This window comes from Echinops telfairi, unplaced genomic scaffold (assembly GCF_000313985.2).
Source record: "Echinops telfairi isolate 266 unplaced genomic scaffold, ASM31398v2 ScPeMD7_26;HRSCAF=91, whole genome shotgun sequence".
NCBI classification, from domain to species: domain Eukaryota; kingdom Metazoa; phylum Chordata; class Mammalia; order Afrosoricida; family Tenrecidae; genus Echinops; species Echinops telfairi.
Genome location: NW_022103923.1, coordinates 5299060 through 5314943, shown reverse-complemented (window position 1 = coordinate 5314943; position 15884 = coordinate 5299060). Strand labels below are relative to the sequence as shown.

The following is a 15884-nucleotide window of genomic DNA, read 5'->3' as shown; positions in this document are numbered from 1 at the left end:
CTGGTGACTTCCCATCTTTGGACCTTGACACCTTTGCCTTTGTCTATGGTCCTTTGGCTCACACACTTACATTATCAATGCTCCCGAAGTGCGCCTGATGGGGCACGTTCGATCAAGGACATGGTTGCTTCTGGTATGCGGGAAGGGAATGAAAAGGAGGATGGGGATAAAGAAGGACTTGATGCTAACAGCCGATTTCTTCTCATAAAAATAATACTTGAAGTTACTCGGTCAGTTCTTGGATGACCCTAAATCTCTAAACTACGCAAACAACCTCATGAGGTGTTTGGTTGTACATTAGAAGCATCAAAAAAAGATGACAAATCTTAATGGAAGCTGACAGCCTCATCTTTCTCTCACAGAGCAGCTAGTGGGTTTGAAGTGCTGACCTTGAAGTTAGCAGCCCAACAGGTCGTCCATCCACTATGAAACCATGGCTACAAATAAATAAATCTGCATATCACACAAACATATGTCTATTCAATGTAGCAAACTGAGTGTCCAATTTATGGGTATCAGTTGCATTGATTGTTTTGTGTAACTATCAACTGTAATCTATGCCACAAATCCGCCATCATCACAAACAGAAACCCATTGCTTCCTTATTCCTCTGCTTTTCATCTGACTCTAGTCCTTTCTTAAGGTTTGAATCAGCTTCCTAGCACGTCTGCCATTGCTGGTTCCTTGGCTTTGTAACATTCAAAGAAGGAAAGCAAGTTCAGGAGTGTTGTGCTGTTAGCAACAATAAGCAGTTCAATTGTTGGTTGTTGTTGTTTTTTTTTAATGGAAATGCATTCAAATAAATACACAAAGAAAAGTGATGAAACTTGGACAAATTAATATTTCTTCCAGGTGTATATGAATATGTATGCTCTACATCGAGATGAGTAAAATGTTAAGAACAAAGTAAATTCAAGCAAGTAACTGAAAACCCAACACAAACAAAACATCTTAGGTGTGTCAACCAATCCAAGAACCACAGTCAACAAATGATTTTATTGTCAGGCAATCCTAACTTTCCCATATTTTTCTGTTTTCATTCTAAGTGAAGAGATTTTGTGGGTACTGTTGGCTTTCTTTTGACATGAAAGTTAAGTGCTCAGAAAGCCGTCCTTTCTTCCAGGATGACACCAAGGTTAACTGAAAAATTGCAGCGAACCTGATACAAAATGACTTCAAACACAATTAATTGCAGTGCCCCTGGCAATGTTTCCTGAAAGATCCTATTGAGACATCCTCCCGTTCAAATCAATAGAGCAAGTTGGTGCCACGGATGCAATGAAAGGCATTCTAGGGAGAATTAAGGAGCCCTGGTGGCAGGATGGGGTTACCCATTGAGCTACTACTAACTGCCAGGTCAGTAGTTTGAAAACAACAACTGCTTCATGGAGAAAGATGAGGCTTTCTACCCCAGCAAAGTAACAGTCTCAGAAACCCACGGGGGCAGTTCTACCCTGTCCTAGACAAGTCCAAGTCACTATGAGTTGGAATTGACTCGATGGCAGTGAGTGTGGTTGAAGGAATCATTCAAGTTTGAGGCTGTGCAGGCTATATATGTAGCACCTGTTAACAACCTGTGACAGGTAGGTTTACTGTGCCAATCTGGCCAATAGGATCATGTGGGATTAATCAGGTTGCAGTTTGATTGGAGGGCAAAAAGATCAATGGCTCAGCAAGGCCCACCCCTCTGTCTTTGGTGATAGGACCAGCTTGCAGCTGCTTTAGCTAGTTCTCTGCCTCAACTTGTGAGCTATACTATCTGTGGTACAGCCAACCAGTGGATTATACTGCTAGAGCTTGAGGTTCCTTTGAGACCTGCTTCACCACACTGTTAGTGTGTACATCACCTGAGCTTGATGCTGGTCCATCCTGTCGTCTTGCATTGGTGGAGTTCGCCATCTCATCTGGACCTGCTTCCTTAAGCTCCTGAGCTGCTGGGGACCCACCCTGCTGTTTGCTGCCTGTGGGCGGTTTCTGCCTGAATTGCCTGAGGTAAGACTCAGCCATCAACTTGGACCCAGCAGCCCTCTTAAATGGAAGGACTTCCAGTATATTAACTGTTACAGGTGAGTGAGTTGAACTAAGGCCCCTGTACTGCTGTGTGGGCTAATTAGCTGTTATATTCCTTCGTGCTATATAAACCTATCTACGTAAGTTATCTATCTATCAACACCACACACAGCCCTCACCTACCTTCCTATTTATTTTCAAAATACTTTGTTTTTGGAGAAATTTTTTTCATCGCAAATTAGGTTCTAATTTAACAATTTCTGTACATATTATTCCACGACATTGGTTGCACTAGTTACAATGTATCACCATTTTCATTATTTCTATTTGGGTTGGTCTATTTCCATTAATTTAGCTTCTTTGCCTCCACACTTTACCTTCTCACCTTTGGGCTAGGGTAAATACTGACCGGTAGGTATTTTTCGATGATTGTTTAGAGGAGCATGGTGTGCACAAGATGATATTTTTATGAGCCACTCTGTCTTGGCAGAGGAACTTCTAGGGGTGGTGTGAGTTCCAAGTTTAAAGGGTGTCCCAGGGTGATGATAGTCTTGGGGGTTCCACAGGTCTCTACCAGTTCAGAATTCTAGCCATTTTTCTTTTTATGAGGAATTTGCATTTTGTTCTCCATTTTTTGCCCTATCTGGGACCATCCACCGTGTCCCTGGTTGCAACAGTTGGTAGTAGTGGCTGGGCACCATCTAGCTCTTCTGAGCTACATGATTCATGGAGTCCTCCAGATTAGTTTCTTCTGTCTTTGGTTTCCTTCTTTCTCTTTCATCAAGACACAGAGATCAAAAGGTAGTTGTCTTTTAAATGGTCGCTTGCAAGCTTTAAAGACCCCAGATGCTACTCACCAAACAAGGAAATGTAACTTTATCTTTCTGAACTTGCATGCCAATTAACCAGGTTGCCCTCACCCTCACCCCTAAGCCCTCAAACCCAGTAACCCACTCCCATGAGTTATGCCTAAAAAGTATCCAGACCTGCACCACCTACTTGCTCTTTTATATATGCCTACATATGCAGTACATTTATATTTACCTAAAGAAACATATGCATACCAATAACACGTGCATATACACACACATACATAACGACCTATATAACCACACACATACCTTTTGATGGCTAATACTGTTAAAATTTTTATGTTGTGACTTTTGCCCAAATCACCCTTATTCTTGTGTACTTCTTAGCATCATCTTTCTCTACCTTGGTCGATAATGTACACTTCACCCTTTATTTGGTCCCTTCCATCCTTGGTTACCACCCAAGAAGGTTGCTTTGTGTATATACCAGTTCATCTTTGACAGTATAATAGTTTGCCCTTTTGTGACTGATTTCACGTAGCATGTTTTTCAGATTCAGCCACGCTCTATTTCAAAAACTCTTTTACCCAAATGGCTGCACAGTATATTCCATTGTATGTAGCTAGTTTGCCCAGCTGTTGATGGAGCTCCCTCCTATCTATAGATTAACGTTGTTTCCATAAAACATTTGCAGCTTGAGTACTACTTCTGAGTGATTGTTAACATCCGATTTAATTGTTTGATGACGAACTTCATTTGAACTTATTCAAATCTGTATGCGGACTCTCAGTGACCTTATAGGGCCGTGGTGCCATGGAAGAAAGGCCTGGTGATCTGTAAAATTAGCAATGCATGTAATTAATAAAGAAATATTTTGCGTGTGATTACTCTTGTTGGATCACAATTATGGAAGTTTTCCCTACTAAAAATGAAAAGGCTTGTTCACTCCTATGAAACCCTACCATGGCCATCTTGGTTCAAGGGGCACCACCTTTATAGCTTTCTGAAATGAGTTGATGCGCTTTAAAATATCACATGGACTGTCAGAAAGATGAACAAATCTGTGTTGTAAGATGTACAGGCAGAATGTTCCTAGAAGTGAGTAGGAGACTTTGTCTCATGGACTTTGAACTTGTCATTAGGAGGGACAAATCCTTGGAGAAGGGCATCATCATCATGCTTGGCAAATTCGAGGGTCGGCAAAAAAGAGCAAGACCCTCACTGAGATGGAATGATGACCCAGTGGACGCAACTATGGGCTCAGACAAGAGTTGTAAGGATGACGCAGGACCAGGCAGTTTCAGTGTGTTGAATGTAAATAGGGCCGCTATGAGTTGGACCTTATCTACAGCACCTAACAGTACGTTCAGGGTCTTATACCTTCTGCAGGAAGCTATGTTAACATTGCTGTTTGGGAATGAGTGAGGACCATTCTGCTAGATGCACATACCAAATGCTTGAGGAAACACTCTGAAGGTAGATAGCTGAAAAACTTACACTAGTATTTAATATCAATATTTCCAATAAGGGAGGGTACTAATGCACCAAACGGATGCAGCCATTATGTACGTTTCCAATTTTATTTTGTTTTTTAAGGTTTTCAGTTTTCAACACAGAGCCCGAAAATGTTTCTGTCTCCACCCAACAGCACACATACATTTACATCAGAAAAATGTGTCAGGGTCATAGAACCAAAATGAACGAACAAAAATCCACCCGACTCATGGGTATGGAGTCACTTCTGACCCTCACTGACCTTCTAGAGCAGAGTAAAGCTGTCCGAGTGGGTCTCCCAGGCTGTTAATCTTTGCAGGAGCCGAACGCTTCATCTTGGGCTTGAATTGCTGACCTTCTGGTTAGCAGCCCTACACATCAACCCACCCACTACGCTACAAAACTAAAACCAAACACGACCAGAGTCAATTTCAACTCATAGCGACCCTATAGGAAAGAGAAGTGTCCCTCTTGGTTTTTGAGGTTGTAAATCTTACAAGAGTAGACAGCCTCATCTTTCTTCTGAGGAGTCGTTGGTGGGTTTGAACTGCTAACATTGCAGTTTAGCAGCCCAATATATAACCCACCACACACCAAGACTCTTAAATGTAGCCCCGTTAGGAAGAGGGGATTGCGAAGGATGTTCCAACAGCTGCTTGCTTTAAAGGTCGACCTTGTTCCTCCGCACAGTGCAGGAGTCCCTTCGTCTTTGCTCACAGCCACTGAGGAAGCAGCATGGAGGTGGATCGGAAGGGGAGGCAGACTCTGAAAATGCACCCTTCTCTCATGGTCCCACCTCAGTATCGGATTAAGATCCAGACATTATCTGGACTTCTGGATTCCAAAGGTGTACCCACTGTTCTAATGGACGGGACGAATTCTGAGGCGAGGACCCAATAGCAGGTGAGTGGAAAATGATTTTAAAGGCACAGGAACACCCCACGAACAGATTTCTATTCAAGCAAGTGAATCTTACTCCCAAGCGCTATCAGAAAACGTTTCATGGCAAAAGCTGATTCTGAGTACTTTTCACATCTGCAGGTGAAAACAGAAAATTGCTACTTTCATCTTGTGGCTGTGGCCCTACCAGGCAGCCCCGGGGGCGGGGGCAGAGATTGTGGAAGAAAAGGCAAGGAAGCCAGTTGCTCTGTTTATTCTCTAACACAGGGATTGCTTTGAAGAGCAGAGTTGAGGCCAGGGCAGAAGTAGTAGATGGGTAGAGGTAGAAAGTAGGCTTAGGGTTTGGACTACACTGTATGCTGTGAACTGGAGGTCAGGGCACACAGTGACCTCCAGAGAACCACTTACGTAGGGCACTTCATGGACAGCTTGACTCCTTGACAGCTCAGCTCCCACAATCTTTCCCTTCAGTTTGTAGCAAATTGGCCAGCTCTGTGAGTGATCACACAATCATTTGCCATGACACAGACGGATTCCCACCCACACAAGGATACACATAGAATTGAACAAAACCTTAGCATCCACTCAACGAAATGTTGGCATACCTCTTTAAGAGACCCTGGAGTAACTCAATTTTAGGGACGTGTATAGAGGTTTCTGTGGATATCACTCCTTTGGGGAAATGGCAAATCCTTCTTAAATACTCAACGGAAACCTGCGAGATGATGTACTGTGATTGTCAGCTCTCCTACTCCCCCTTCAAAGATGATGCAGACTCTACTTCCGGTGTCCGAAAAGATCTCTTACACCAAACACCCAGTTGTTTGCCAATAGGATTAACTGTTGAGATGTGAACACTCGGGGCATGAAAACCAAGATTCAGTTTGACCTGACACTTCCCTTTTAACATTCCCTCAGCCAGCCAGCGAGGTGGTGATGGGAACCAGGGATGTTACCACTAAGGAGCGGAGGCCTGTTTGCCCACATACCTCTCCAGCACAAAGTAAGGTGAAGGGCTGAGAAGACACATTTCCTCATCAATGGAAGGAACTAGAAATAACTAAAAGGCCGGAGGGAGAAAGACAGCATGTTCACACAGCCACACTGACTAAATAGACTTGGGCTTGGGGTCTGCAGGTAAAGGCACGGCATGAAGTCTGGGTTGCAGGATGTACAATACCTGTGAGGAGGTGGCATGCCATAGAGGACCAGCCAATAGCAGGAGACTCTTCAGAAAGCCATTAACTGAATCGCCTTTGGTAGACTGCTGAAGGACCCTTGGGACTTTTCCAAAATATGCCCTTCAGTCAACATGTTCAACCCTTTTCTGACTGCTCTGAACGCGGTCCCTCACCGGCAATCTTTCTTATAAGGGATAGAGATAGGCTGGTAACCTTGAGCAGCCTCCAAACAAGTATACCTTTATTTACCCGTGGGTTAGCGGTTTCCAAATCTTAGAAAAAAATCAAAGGGGAAACAAATTTAATTTATAAAGTTTTATTTTGGGATATATGCTAAATCTTAGGAACTGTGGACAATCTGCACGTCAGTCTGTTGGCTTGTGAAAGGCTGAAAAGCAGGATATGGGAGGGTGAAATTTCCTTTTGGGAGATTTCAAAATAAAAATGTCCCCACTCATTTCTGAGTTGAAAATGCCCCCCCACCCCCACCTTCCTTGAACCTACAAATTTGGAGGAAGAGTGCTACATCTACGCAAACGCAAAATAAGTGTATAAATACAATCGGCAGCGTTTTTTGTTTTTGCACATTTAGCACTTCTGTAGTGATTTATCACATCCCCAAACCTGTAGGCTGATTGTGGTCAAGCCGACCTCAAAAACAGTATTGCCCCCTCCCCTCCCCCAATAACACAAAACTGAAGGAAGAGGGACACCATTGTAGGTTCTGGGCAGTATCTCAAACTAGAGACCAAGATTGGGCACTTACAATGAAAAGGCAATTTTCTTACCCAGTTACAATTGTAAATAAGGCAGGGTATATCTACCAAATAAACCATAAAACTCAGCAAAGTAAACCAGCTTATGGGAGAACTCAAGATCTATTAAAAAATTTTGTAGTAGTCATCTGAATGTTCACCAACGTTTGCTTGCATTTACAAATGTTATTTTACATTAAAAAGGCTCCAGATCTCTTTCACCATTAAATCCTGGGACCTGGCACAATTTGTGTGCATCAGGAGAACTGGGTCCCACAGGGCTTTCCCTGGCTAACGTGTTGGAGGTAGCACGCCAAAGCCTTTCTTCCAAGGTGCCTCAGGGCTGCCTCAAACCCACCTTTCAGTTAGTAGCACCACTCGGGGACTCCCCTTTAACCATTATTAAGCTTAAATACTTGTTATCATTATTCACTAGTAAAAGTTAACCATGAAAAAAAAATTCAGGTAATTCTAAATATGTATACATGACAGCTGGGACATGATCACCGAGAGAAAAATCGACAAGACAGAAACTCCAAAAATGATTAAAAGCGCATGTGTCTGCCTCTATAATGCTTAACAGGAAAATTCAGTTGGTGGAGGGCTTAGAAACAGCAGCAGGATGGTTTTTATCAACTTGTGCACGTGATACTTAGATCCAATAGGGAAAAACCTACTTCACATTGCTTTATAACTAAAGATCATTGTCCGTCTTTACACTGAACAGAGTCTACTGGCTTCTATACAAAGGAACATGCCATTTAGGGTTCTGGGGCTCTATCTCTCAAAGGAAGATTAGACTAGAGACCCCTCAACAAACATTTAAAGTAGGAAATATATGGCTCAAGAAATCAGTTGAGGGAGAATTAAGCCATCTTCAGGCACTTTGAAGACTTGCAATTGTAAGCGTGCCATTTATGTCCCCAAAAGAACCTCAAAATCATACTGTGTTGTTCTCACAATGGAACACATGCATCTTTTAAAAAGTCCTGGTTATACATTAATGCTTGTTTAGGGAGTTAAAAACAGGAAATGATTTGCAATAAACCAGTAACAATTTTCTCCATGAACTTATCCTTGCTACTGCTCAGAGGAAGAACAAATGATTTGCAAGCCCTCACCTGGAAATACGAAAGGAACTGGGGTGGGAATCTCCCACACAGGAAAAAAATTCACAGCCTTTCAAAACGTCTAGCAAGTCAGCGAAATGTTTCAAATTAAGTACTTTTTTTGAGGAGCAAAAATTTACAAAACTCACAGGGCATACGGAACCAAAGTAAATTGTCCCAACAAAGGTAACTTATTTTGCTCATTGTTGAGGAAGTCTGTACTTGTGGTTTTAAATCAAAACTATCCATTGGAATTGCAAACACGGCACACTTTTGCTCAAATGGAAAATTTAGATGTGCTGAAAGTAAAAACTGATTCTATCTTGGTGTCAAAATGCCCTAACATTAGAAAAAGCCTAGAAGCATTAGATGGATTATAGAGTATTACTGCAAATAAGATACCCAAAGCTTTTTCTTAAATACCTGCCCCTTTTTAATCACAAAATAATGCAATTCTCAATTTTGTTTCTGCTTTGTTCAGTTCCAACTATAGCCTTTGACAAAACATTTCCCTAGTAACTGAATTGTAAAAAATACAACCAAGCTTGTGCTCATTAAATATACATGTATATAAAAAACATACAAAAAGTACAAGATTGATTTAATGTTAGGAAACTTTTACAGTGTGTCAACATCCTAAATTTGGGAGGGAGGGGTGGGTAATCTTTAGTAAAGGGCCAAAGGTCAACTCTTTCTGTGCACAAAAACTGTACGGTAACTGAACTCAGTGGCATGCCCCCTGGCATGCTATGCACAGAATCGATTTTAATACGCAATCCTTGAAAAGAAAGACAAAAAAATAAAGTAACCAAAAATGAAAGGGGTGGGTGGAAAGGAGGGCCCAAAACATACCACAGGACAAAAAGTTCTTCGTAAATCAAATTCTATTTGTGAATCCAGCAAAATAATTTCTATAAAATAAAACAGCAAAATATTTAAATAGAACAGGGTGGGCTGTATCTGTTTGCAGGGGTATTTGGTATGTAGACAGGTTTGAAAAAAATTACACACATTCAAGTTACCAATTCTCTTTTAAATACAATATTAACTGGAGCCCCTTAGAATCTTTAATCAACTGTTTATTCTGAAATCGCTGTTACCTCAATGATATTGGCTATCCAGTAGTTTTCTTCTTTTGAATTAAACCTTGCCTCGAACATCAAACATTTTGGACTAGAAGAGGAGCTAGGGCAATTCTTGCTTTCAAGTAACATTGTGACTGAGCAGAAAATGAGCCTGACATCTTGGTGCAGTGGAGACTGATTCTGAGCCCTTCCACACCTTACTGGGATCCAGCAGAAGTAAAGCTTGACAAGATTTGCCTAATAAGCTCTACCAAAGAAAGAAAACAAGCACACCAAATACAATCTTCTATTATGCCCCGAGAGTCCTGGCATAGCAAATTTTTGCATATTTGTTTTCAACCTTTAAAAATTCCCATTACTGAAACCAAAGTGTTCTTTCTCCACCCAGAGGGCAAACTGTCAAACATCAGATGTAAGGAACTATGTGTAACCGAAAACTGCCTGCCTCGCACGTTTCTTCCCTCATTTTAGCTTTTATAGTCTAGGTGTAAGGAAAAGCTCTGAGCAATACAGCTGCCACTTGGGGACAACTGCTGTCATAATAGTAATTTTTTTCCTCATTGGCTACACTAACTCTGTGTGAAGCCATGCTAAATGTTACAGCATAACTATAGCTTCAAAGTGATTAACCTAGTATCTGAATAAAAAGGCAATGAAAAAGATCTAGAAACAATGTAACATCACCAATTTTCAACATCAACCAAATAATTCAAAGATTACCAGCTTTACATTGCTCATAGCAAAACTGACTTCAATGGCAAGAACTAACATGGAATTCTGGTGTGGGCGGCTGACACGGATGGGCTCTTTTGTTGCTGTTGGTTTAGTTTAGCTTTGTTTTTGTAAAAGAGTTGAGATCCAACTGCCACGAGGCAGGCAACACTGGTTGCAGAATGCAGTGGGAATCACGAGAAAATTAACTTTTGTAGTTTTTTGTAGATCTGTGAGTCTCATCAAGAAAAAAGTTCCTTGCTTAAGAATTAACAGTCAAACATTAATATACTATATACACCTTTGCCATTTACACATTAGCATCAGGCCATTTATTACAAAACACTATACACTTTCCACTGCAGGCGGGTTATATATTGACAGCAAATTTCTGCAGATAAGACAGTGAATAAACTCTCCACTCCAAGTTGATTAGGAATAGTTTTTTCTAGTTTTAAATATTAGCCAGACACAGAAAAAAGTTGGACTGTAAGGCCTGGGTGCACAGTCTTGATGGAACCAGTTAAGTACGTGCACATCACTGATCCTTCGTCTGAGGTGGGGGCACTTCTTCACTGCCTTCATAATGCTCCTGTGGGCGTTGGCCAGATCGCTGGGGGTTGTTCATGTGATGTGCAGCTGGGCCTGTATACGGTTGTCCATGCACATGGTTATTCTGGGGAGGGAGAGGGACACCCGAGTATGAAAACGCTTCACATACAAAGACCTTAAAACCACAGCCGGAAGCGCACACAAATGCAAACTTTTCTTTTAATCCTAATGTTTGTGAAGGTAAAAAAGAAATGATTTGAAAGAGACACACAGAAGAAAAGGGTGTGGGGGGGGGGGGCCCCCCCCCCCCCCCCCCCCCCCGCCGCCAAAAAAACCCTCACTGCCACCAAGCCATTTCTGACTCATAACAACACTATAGCAAAGTGTAGAACCCCCACTTTGGGTTTCTGAGATTTGAAATCTTTACAGTAGTAGACTGCCTCATCTTTCTCCCAAGGAGTAATTGGTACTTCTGATTAGTAGCCCAGTCACAGCCCTCTACGCCACACTAGTCTAGTACAAACTCCACAGTCCAAACAAAGTGGCATGATGTTGTAGGTGCCAAAAATGTAGGCTCAAGTTTGATCAAGCAGTTAAGTCATTGGTCAAAAATCTTCAGAGAAAGGATTGGTGAGCTGAAAAACTCATCAATACAGACTCATGTAAACACGTTGAAACTTACAGATGACAAATCGGACAGGCTGATCGTGATACAAAGTCTGCATAAGCAGTAACAGTGTGTTATGCACAGAGCAATGGCAAAGAGGATCATCAGGTGTGATTAATGCAAGAGCTTTTTTGGGCCCAAGGCAAGTCCCTTTCACCCTTGTGGACCTGGTTCCCTAATCCTTTAGGCCCCTGAACCTGACATAGTGCTCTCATTTTTCTCTACACACCCCCACCAGCCAAGATTTTAGGATTTACTTCCCATCATTTCTATTATGTTGAATATGCATTTCTTAACTACTCAGCATGCTTCTATTCCAGCCCTGCAATGTAAGACAGTATCACTGAGCAGAATGCAGCCCACATAGCAGCAGCAGCAGCAGCAGCAGCAGCAGCAGCAGCAGCAGCAGCAGCAGCAGCAGCAGCACTCAGACCCACAAGGCAGACAATTCTGGGGGAGGGGTCCAGTTGTCTGTGTGAATAACCTCCCCTCACCCTCCTGGGGATTCTGATGCCTATTCAAGTTTGAGTTAAGTCACATCTGTGTTATAAAACGAAGAGTTCTGGCAGGGGAGACACCATGCTCAGGAAGGTGGGTTTCCCAGGGCGAGGCTCATCCATTGCACTGCGGGTGTGCTGACCCCTGCGATTTCCCCCAAAGCTGGAAACTCGACGGCATAATTTGTGGTAGTGGGGGACTGCGTTCGCGCTCTCCCATTTATTAAAAAAACAAAAACAAAAAGGAAGAGTTCTCATTTAGGGTGTGTCTTCACCTAAAATTTCCCCACTATTATTTTTCTTTTCTTAACAGTTAAGCGCCTATTGTAATTTGTCAAATCCGTCATTTTCCCCCAATAATTGTTAAGGCCACTTAAACCAGAAACAAAATAATCAGGAACTTCTTACTCCTTGGATATACTGTAATGCCGTCAGAATCCACTTACAAATTTACCTTAAAGGGAAATATCAACTTAGTCCTTTGCATGGAATATGATTTTACATTGACACAGGTGATCACACAAGTTTTATTAAGTAGCACCTAAGAGGGGCATCTACTGAACAAGGAAAAGCCTGCAGGAGCCAGTTCAAACACTGTTGCAACGAGGCCAAATGCCAGCACTCCATCTTCGGGTCATGCCCCTCAGCAGCCCTAAAGTTAGTCTGTATTCTCCTCCACGTTCCTTTACAGCCACACAGAAAAAGGCAGTCAACCTTCCAATAAAGCAGAAAAAGCTGGCTCTAGGCTCCAACCAGAACAGACCCCTCCCTTTACCTGTTGGTACTGAGATCCTGGTGAGTGGGGATATAATGGAGCATCTTCTGGTGGGGGTGACTCATGCTCATCTGGGGCATCTTGGTCATCTGGCTCCTAATTTTATGAGACAGAGAAAAATTAGGCAAATTCAAATTTCTTTTGGCATTTTTATTTGATTTTAGAAACCCCGTCAAAATTTTTTAAATGTTTTCAGAAATCTACAAAAAGTGACCCATCCATCACCCAATTTTCCTATTACTGCAAATAAAGTAATAGGAACGCCCCCCCCCTCCCATTTTGGATTCTTTTAGTAGTACTATTATTCACACAATTTTACAGAAAGTTCCCCCAAAAGGAGGCTCGCTTTAAGTCCCAATTTTAGGACCATTTACAGTAATAAAGCGAACAAAACTGGAACTATATTTTTACACAATTATTACACTACAGAAACACTGGCCTATAAAATAAAGAATTACTTTGCTTTCTTCCATTTCTATCTGCGGCACACTGGTGGCTTTTTTTACCTCCTCTGGACAGAGTTCACAAGCTTTTGCAAGTGTCATCCTAGCACTATGTGATCTCTCCAAGAAATAACCATTTGATGTTTCATTGCTCTGTACTGGAGGAGACCAATTATTATAGGTGTACTGAGGATTGCCAGTGTACGGGCGCCTTTCCAGCTCATCTCCAAGCCATTCCACTGCCCAGGTCCACTTTCTTTTCAGGTCGCCATTGCCCTTCAAAGAAAAGAGAACCAGACACGTAAGAGGACTCAGAGGCTCTTTCAATGTGCACGCAAAATGACAGCCTTCAATTCTCCTAATGTATTTCTTTTACAACAGAACTTCGAATTCCAAGTCCTACAAAATTATTAAAGGGGAAAACATTCAGCCAAATTTAGATATTTAATATCACCATTGTTATAAGGAAAAATAAATAAGAAATGTGGTTTATATACCAATAGACAAGACTTTGAAAATTATGGATAGGTCAAGGATGATGTATGAACAGGAAAAGAGGAGGGTTGGGGGTGTGTGTGGAGGTGAGAAACGGAGGGTGTTTTACACGCACGCATGCGCGCCTTCATGGAAAGGGAATCTGGAGCGGAGGGAACGCTCCAGATTCGCGAGTCCTCAGATTTAAATACTGGTCAGAGTGGCTAAAAAAGGAGGAAAAGTAAAACTGAAGTGGACTTGGGAGTCTTAAAAAAAACAAAAAAACAAACCGCTACCAACAAACCTCTCACCTGTAGGATTTGGTAAGCAACAGGACAATTGCTAAAGAGAGCCACCATACATTTGATACACTGATAGGCCCTTTTTTGATAGTGATTCTTTGAGCGCTGGATTGTATCAAATAGTCCATCACGGTCATCTGGAATTCCTTTAAGTGCGTTATGAATTCTGGCGAAAAAAAGAAAATGAAAAAGAAGATAAAAACAAACCCACCCAATCCTGAACGGTAACTAACATTTATTGAGTGTCCGCCCACTAATACATAACATTCACGAACTGTTTTGCTGTCATTTAGTCTACCCCTCCATGGCAGGGAGCTACAGCTACAAAGCACCGTAGCTGAAGGGAGAATGCATATGAATTGGGTATGCTGCAGTCTGACTCAGCACCTACGGTCTTCCCAAGCTGAAATGTTTTTGTTATGTTGGCCATCTGAATACATTACTGTATTCAGACAGTTTATAGACAATACTGTATACAGGACAGTTTATAGTTCGCCAATAGAGAATTCTGTGAATTCCCATCCTGAGAATACATGGTAGTCATTTTTATTGACAATAGTACAGTTTGGCTGATTTGCCAGATTTCATTTCAGCTTCTGAACAGTACACACAGTCTCTATATTTCCTGTCCTCCACCACTCAATAATCATGAAAACGAATTGTAGGGACAAATATATGTGTTTCTTCTGTGCTTAAAAAAAATCACTTTCCAGCAGTTCTCCTCTTAGGAAGAGAAAGGAAAACAGGTTCAAACAAAAACTTGCACATGAATTATTTGTAGCAGCATTACTGGCAGTAGTAAAATATAGAAACACAAATATTCACTGATAAATGGATAAAACCAAAATGTAGCAGACCATAAAATGGAGTAGTTACTCAGCCAAAAAAGGAATGAAGTATGGACACATGCCAGGAACATAGATATAAACATACTAAGGGAAAGAAGCCAATCACCAAGGATCACAGAATACTATTTTACTAACCAGAACATTGCAATTCAATACCACCACCCCTACCATGTATTACATACATTATATTAAGATGCTTTGTTATAAACTGCTTCCCAATGTCATTTTAAAATCAGTACTTTGTTATTTAGCCTTTCTGGCTACATCCCAGAGGCCTAGCATGTCAATGGCTTCACAAATACTTCAGCAGTATTTGTCATGAGAACTAACATTCACTATGAGAAAAAGATTTTCAACCTTTGGCCTATGATTCATAACAGTTCCATATTAATCTCATTTAATCCAGGAATTTGCCAGCTACCATCATATCTCTTACTCTAATGAAACGAGGTAGCTAAACGGCAACTTAACTGGCTTGAAGCTATAAATAGCTTTTAGTTTTGTTTACAAAAAAACAATGAAGATTCTATTAAAACCAACTCATCAAACCTCAAATCTTATAATTATATTGAAAAGGGTACAGAGTACCTCTTGAAATAAATATTTATAATGGTTATAAGTTGAAAAAAACTAAATTTTGTTTAATAAAAACTAATTTGGGGCATAAAAATCTAGCATTTGCCATCTCAACTAAGACACAAGATTGTAATTTCTCTAAGTACTTTGTGCCTAAGTTTTTGTATTGATTACTGACAGTGGTGAGATAATCTATTATGCAGATTTTAGGCTGTTCACAAAAATCAACCATTATGTGATCATCCAGGTTGGGAGGAAATTTATAAAACCTGGTAACTGTTGGAAACTAATTCTATGATTTATCTTCAACTGTGTAATTCTTAGGATTGAAGATAACTTATTAAGCCTCTATTGCAATAAAAACACTAAGCAGAGACATTCTGGGGAAGTTTAAGGGTCAGTTTAGTTGATCAGCACCTCGGTTAAAAAAAATTAGCACTCATGCTTCATATTATAAGGTACAATTACTTATCTAGGAGCTATTTTTTTAGATAACTAAATGTCACAAGTGATTAATTCTAATAACGAATGGAAGCCTGAAAGTATTTGGGCCATCATGAAGGAAACGCCAGTATTCATGAAAAGTGCACGTTACTTTTCCTTTTAATTAAGGGGAAAAATATCAGTGGAAATAAAAAAATATCCTAGTATGAAAGTTGGGTACTGAAAAAAAAAAGTAAAAGTGTGAGGGAA

At 41.0% G+C, this 15884-nt stretch overlaps 1 protein-coding gene and 1 non-coding gene across 2 annotated transcripts in view; one reads left to right on the top strand and one right to left on the bottom strand.

Annotated features, from left to right (window-relative positions):
* Nucleotides 1-6697: 6697 nt before the first annotated feature.
* Nucleotides 6698-15884, bottom strand: part of USP9X (ubiquitin specific peptidase 9 X-linked) — a 108522-nt gene continuing 99335 nt past the window's right edge. The window contains exons 42-45 of the mRNA XM_004714586.2: nt 13777-13933; nt 13007-13267; nt 12549-12644; nt 6698-10733 (exon numbers count right to left, since the gene is read on the bottom strand). Coding sequence (XP_004714643.1) covers nt 10596-10733; nt 12549-12644; nt 13007-13267; nt 13777-13933 — 652 coding nt within the window. The 3' untranslated portion in view covers nt 6698-10595. The remainder of the gene's footprint in view (nt 10734-12548; nt 12645-13006; nt 13268-13776; nt 13934-15884) is intronic.
* Nucleotides 11833-11994, top strand: LOC115869459. Its single transcript, XR_004046200.1, has one exon. It is a non-coding gene; the product is annotated as a U1 spliceosomal RNA (small nuclear RNA).